The sequence below is a fragment of the Centrocercus urophasianus genome, unplaced genomic scaffold (assembly GCF_019232065.1).
Source record: "Centrocercus urophasianus isolate 14NV4802_14NV808 unplaced genomic scaffold, USGS_Curo_1.0 seq_39, whole genome shotgun sequence".
NCBI classification, from domain to species: domain Eukaryota; kingdom Metazoa; phylum Chordata; class Aves; order Galliformes; family Phasianidae; genus Centrocercus; species Centrocercus urophasianus.
The window spans coordinates 2,519,306-2,525,305 of NW_024884966.1; the positions used below are offsets into that span (position 1 = coordinate 2,519,306).

General features: G+C 38.7%; 1 protein-coding gene across 1 annotated transcript in view; it reads left to right on the forward strand.

Moving 5' to 3' along the window:
- TFAP2D (transcription factor AP-2 delta) overlaps nucleotides 1-5,788 on the forward strand; it is a 31,248-nt gene extending 25,460 nt beyond the window's left edge. Inside the window, exon 6 of the mRNA XM_042832601.1 lies at nucleotides 5,569-5,788. Coding sequence (XP_042688535.1) covers nucleotides 5,569-5,788 — 220 coding nt within the window. The remainder of the gene's footprint in view (nucleotides 1-5,568) is intronic.
- The last annotated feature ends 212 nt before the right edge of the window (nucleotides 5,789-6,000 follow it).

The following is a 6,000-nucleotide window of genomic DNA, read 5'->3' on the forward strand; positions in this document are numbered from 1 at the left end:
TATAGACACAGTCCTTGGTATTTCTGAGACATACCCTAGGTAATTCTTCTAAAATCCTGGAAAGTCACCCTTAAGATCCAAAATCCGCAGAGCTGAAATTGAATACTTTGGGAACAGAGAGCATCAGTTTTAGTGCTACCCTCTCACTTTTTCTTTGCTTTTATATGCAGTAAAAGGATTTAACCATGTGGTTAGGAGAGCATGTCTTTGATATAATTGTTTGGTTATGAATGGAAAATAAGCATGAGAGCCTACATTTCAAGGCAGCTTTTTATATGATATTGCCCACTCTGATCCTATAGACTGTTTATCCATGTAGCACATGCTGGTCGTATTCCAGCGTTCATCACAATTATCAGTCTAACTTCTGTCATAGTTAGGAACACTGACCTTCTGAAGTGAGATCATCTCAATTTAGCTTTCTGGGCAACCCTCATAAGGGAGACCTTGCAATAAGCAGAAATCAATAGAGGCACCTCTAACTTAGGAAGTTATATGTATCAGTAAGATTTGAATCTTTTTCCATTACCTTTAGAGCCATCCAAAATCTTATCAGATCTCACTACTCGTTATCTGCCATGCACTGTTAAATTTGAAGTGGTTCTTCGCATTTAGAATTGCGGGAAATTTCAAACAATGCATTTGAGCTTGCTCTTTCTTTATTGTTTTGAAGTATTTATTTATTTTAAATGAGGCTGTAAACATTCAGTGCAGATGGCCTCTTGCCCCCCACAGAGAGAGAATCTGTTTCTTTTGCCACAAGTCGAAGTCTCACCAGCCTGGGGTATGAAGGAGTCCTTGAGGTAGGTGCCAAATGAGAACCCAAGCCTTCAGGCAGAGCTGGATCTTTTCATTTTTAAGTAAGGCCATCTTTAAAACATGAGCAGACATAATTGCATCGTAGCACCAGGCAGGATTGCAGGGAGATCTGGATGTCCTTAAGCATAAGGATTTATAATATGTTGGCCTGCTCTTCACAGCCTTCTGTATGAATCTCCCTGTGAACAGTACCCAAATCAGACACTTTAGCCTTACCTTTCAGAACAATAAAGTTTCTTGCTTACAGGAGTTGCAATGAAGTGTACTAAAAAGCTGTGAATACCCAGATGATTCCATTATAAAACCTTTGTGTTTAATTTTAGGATCTTAAACACAAATGAAAGTCTTATAATGAAAGCAATTCTCTTTGTAGGTGTGAAGCACACCGAAAATGAACTGACTTTAGTGGGAGCTCAGTCAAGTCTAAAAATCATGCAATTAAATATGACTTTCAGGAAACATTTTAATACTTTGCTATTAGTCTTCTGTCTGTTTTGCCTGGGATTTAAATGTAAAATCAGATTTTCTCCCTAGATTGAAACTGACTTTCATCAGCAAAGGGATATTATCCAACTTTCTCAGATTTTTCAAAGATTTGCAGATAAACAAAGCTCACCAAAATTAGAGTAGTGGGAATTACTGATAAAAATGTAAGATAAAATAGCAGATAGCATCTCTTTGCCTTTCTATGCCTGTTACATAAAGTGGGGCCAAAAAAAATATACCCTCACAGGAGTATAACATGGACAGCTGGTCAGAAATTTTCTATAAAATAGTTTCTTTCAACAAGCATCATGGGGAATTTAATAAGTTTTGCATAACTCAATCTACGGAGAACAAATGCGACAGGAATCAAAACTTGTGCTATCATTAGACTTCAGTGCTATTTCAAGGTTGTTGAGTTTTTCTTGTTTTGTTTAGTTTTAATAAGAAATACAAAGTAATCTTTTAAAAACATCTGTTTTTTAATTACTATTTTTGATATGTAAGATACCACAAAGCAGATCTATAAAGGAGATAAACCCATAACTTATCCCAGAAAATCTCTTTCCTATAACCATTAGTTTTCAGGCACATTCAAGATTCTGCTCAGGCTGAAATACCAGCATCAAGGCATCTCCTTATCAGCTGTGTGCTGAAGATTACCAGGTAGACAAGAGACTTGACTGTCTATGTAAAGATACAGCTCAGGAAACAATAGCATGGAACTTCTTTTTGGGTGCTACGAGGCGTACCATCAGTTCATTGCTTCTTTTAAATGTTGCTATTCTCCTGCACACCCACTTGCTTGGCATATATGTCTTGTTACCATAAGGCATCTGATGTGGCACCAAAGACACATTCTTACTCAGCTTCACGCTGCAGCCAGAATCAATGGAGTAGCTTCTCATAAAGGAGATGTCTCTTTTTCAAGTGCCAGACTCCAGACATCTCTGACTGTATTGAGTAAAGCCCCAGGACTCAGTTTGGTTGCCTAAACATTGGCATCTGCTACCAACATGTAAAGATGCATAAAAGAAACCACAGGAGTGTCTGGCCTCTGAACACCTAGAAGCAAGGTGAACTTAAAGGAATTCTGTATCTTGTCTTCCAATTCCACACGAATGACTCAGGTGCCATAGGGCATCTCAAATCAATGAAGACTCTGCCATGTAGGAAACTGAATTAAGTCAATTTGATTGTGAAGGGAGTTTAGGATACAGCTACAAGTTGGCACCGTTGCTTACACACCTAAATATCAGATTTTGTCCCATTCTGGTGCTTACTGCAGTCTTGTTCAGCATTTGAGAACGTTTTCTACCCTCACTCTTAGCCCTATTTTTTCTCAGTTTTCACTGTAGTATTCCCACTTCACTCTTCAGGGCGTATTGAGCTATTATATGAACACAGCACTATTCCTTTTGCTCAAGAGTGGAAATGTTCAAAGACAAAAAGGCCAAGAGAATTCTTTTCTAGTCAATCCTTTGTTAAACTTACTATTCCTATCTACTGGAAATGAATGACTGTAGGTACTTCTTAAACAGATAACTGGTTTCTTTCGCACATAAGTCCATAAATATTTTATGTATTTCTTGGTTCAGTCAGTTCCCCAAAACGTGGCACAGAAGACCACACAAGCAATGTAAAAACCATGAGATATTCTAGCTAGTACAGATGTATTTGGATGTTATTTTTCTTGCTTTCTGATAATGTTAGCTCCTTCACATTTTCATTTCTCCAGACTTGCAAAGGATAAAAATGAAGATGAATTCCAACACATAATCTTTAAATCACCTGACCTTAATATTAGACTTGAAAGGGCTAAAAATACTCTTATATGTATGCTTGAGCTGGTATTGGTTTTGCAAACATTAAACAGAGAAGACAACTATGATGATTTCTTTTCTTAGTATGCCAGACATTTCCCAAAAAAAGTATATGATAATAACAAAATTAAAAAATGATCCCAAAACTCCATTTTCTTTAAAAGGTTCAAATATTACTGTAAGTCCAAACTTCAACAGTCATTGGTATCATTACTCGATGCCTGTAAAATAGTCCTTGTAAATATTTCATTATCATTTTCCTCTCGCTGCTAACCAGGGATAAACACAGCTTCCTGCTTTGAAAAGCAACTGGAATACTGGTGAATAAACATTCCAAAAGTGAGCTACTTTTTTAATTGCTTTCAGAACATCCTTCGTAAAAGACTGGGCAGTTCCCAGTCTGAAACAGTGACGGAGTTCCACGCTGAGCCCTTCTTTTGGTTAGGACTTCCTTAAGCGTGGTGTCTTCCTTAGAATTCCCAACAAACAAGGTTCCCACATCCAGCAGAGACAGGAAGATCACCCTGAAAGACGTCTTGGAGTCTTTCCCATGCTTGTTTTTGATATGTCCAACATCTTGGCAGTCGTCCATGTCTTGTATAAACTCTTTTCCCCAGACCACTATTTTTTTCACTATTTTCTTAAACATCTTTAAAGACTAAGAAGCCAAAATGTGGAGGAGAGGAATTCCCATTGAATTGAAGTGTTCCTATTTCTGACCTCCGCATGGCTCTGCACATTAAATTGGAGTTTACTGATGTGGTGCCTCAGACACCTGCAGTTACACGAGGGAGAAGACCTTCACTAGCACAGGATGAAACAGTTTTTATTACTGAAATAAGTATTTTTAAAACTGCAATGATATTTCAACATTTGAAGTAGTTTTCCACTCTTTAATAGTTTTTAAACGGAAGAAAAACATTTGGAAGGATTATGGTTTTTTGCTTTGGGTTTCTTTGCTTCTGTTTTTGTTCATATTCTTCCACCTAGAACTTATCAAAATTATTCATTATAAGAATGAAAAGAATTTAGTTACCCATCTTAAGGTGTCTAGTACCACCTGAGAGGCCCTGGGCCTTACGCAAACAGTTTACACTGCACACACATAATTTGAACAGACAGAACTGGAGTCAGTTGCTTAACAACTGATCTCTAGTGCCATTTCTGACATCCTGAAATCCTTGCAGAGCTGATGACTGGTACAGAAAACTGGAAAATAGGAGAATTTTGGGATCTGCAAATAGAAGCCAAGCTAAGGTGCCTAAATGCAGTATGTACCTATATGTGCCAATGCATCTTTAAACTTAAATGAGATTTACCCACTATAAGACTGCTTGGCAACTCCATTAAGGCTTCAATTCAGTAACTGATATGTGAAAAGCACTGCTGAAATTCAGACACTTTACAGTGCAAAAAACATGAAGAACAAACTGCTATCTTGAGAAAATGGCTTATATGAACTAAAGGTGCAATAAGGTAAATCCACCCTAGGAAATTCAACACCACCAATGCAAGAGTGTTGGAAACTGGTTATTTTTACAACTCACTGATCCTGGTCCAGTATTAGATATAGAAGTTGGTGGCCATGCATGTGGCAGGGGGCTTGGAGCTTGATGATCCTCGAGGTCCCTTCCAAACCAAGCCATTCTATGATTCTATGATGATTTGTCTGTGTGTTTAGCCTAGCTGAACTAGTTCTAGGTGTAACATTTCCTGGGCATTGTTTGGGCCAAGAGTTATTCCCAAAGGGCAGTTTGCACCCCACACTGTTCGATGCTCAGGAAGCTTAGCAGTCACAATCATGACCAAACTATGCCAATTGCCCTGGCACTGTTTAATTTCCTACTGTGTATGCAACCGTACATGCCTCCACATGGTATCATAGAATCATCATAGAATCATAAAATGGCCTGGGTTGAAAAGGGTCTCAATAATCATCCAGATTCAACCCCCTGATATGTGCAGGGTCAGCAACCTCTAGACCAGGCTGCCCAGAGCCACATCCAGTGGATAATCGGAATAATCAGAGCTTGCTTGCAAGTCTGACCTGTGAATAAGCCACACAGACTTGGCTACTTTCACCTAAGGAAAGGGGAGTCAGTCCTTCTGGGACTGGAAAAGTAGCAGTGCTGGGCAGCCTAGGGCATGGATCCCCTCTTGGCTCTGAAGTCAACAATACCATGTCAATCTGCAATCCACAGATCTGTCCCACAGTGCTTTAGAAGTGATGCTCCTACCAAAAGCAACCTTTGAAGCTGTATGCAGTCTGCTCTCACTGCTCTGCTCTTTTATTTTCTGTTTCTCTCACAGGTAATAAATAGTTTAGGGAGTAAGTCTCGATTTTCAGTCTGAAATGTGTGTACTGTAAACACTTCAACGTATGTAAGTCTATATATATTTATGCGTGCGTGCATTTCTTTTTCTTTCTCTTTCCCATCTGCAGTTTGATCACTCACGGTTTTGGAACTCCTGCAATATGTGCTGCCCTAAGCACTTTCCAAACTGTTCTCAGTGAAATGCTGAACTACTTGGAAAAGCACACATCGCACAAAAACGGAGGAGCGGCGGAATCCGGCCAAGGACACGCCAACTCGGAGAAAGCCCCCCTACGGAAAACTTCAGAGGCTGCTGTGAAAGAGGGCAAAACAGAAAAGACAGACTAGCTACATCAAACAGAATCTATTTCAAGAGAGTCTTGCTGCTGATATTTTTTTTAAATATATATATCATTGAGGGCGATTTATCTCCAGTGGACCAAATCAGAAAAAAAAAGAACCACAAAAAAAACAGAAAACAAAACAAAACAAAAAAAAACAGGGGGTGGGGGGGGGAAATAAAAAAAAAAAAAAAAAAAAAAAAAAAAAAAAAAAGAAAA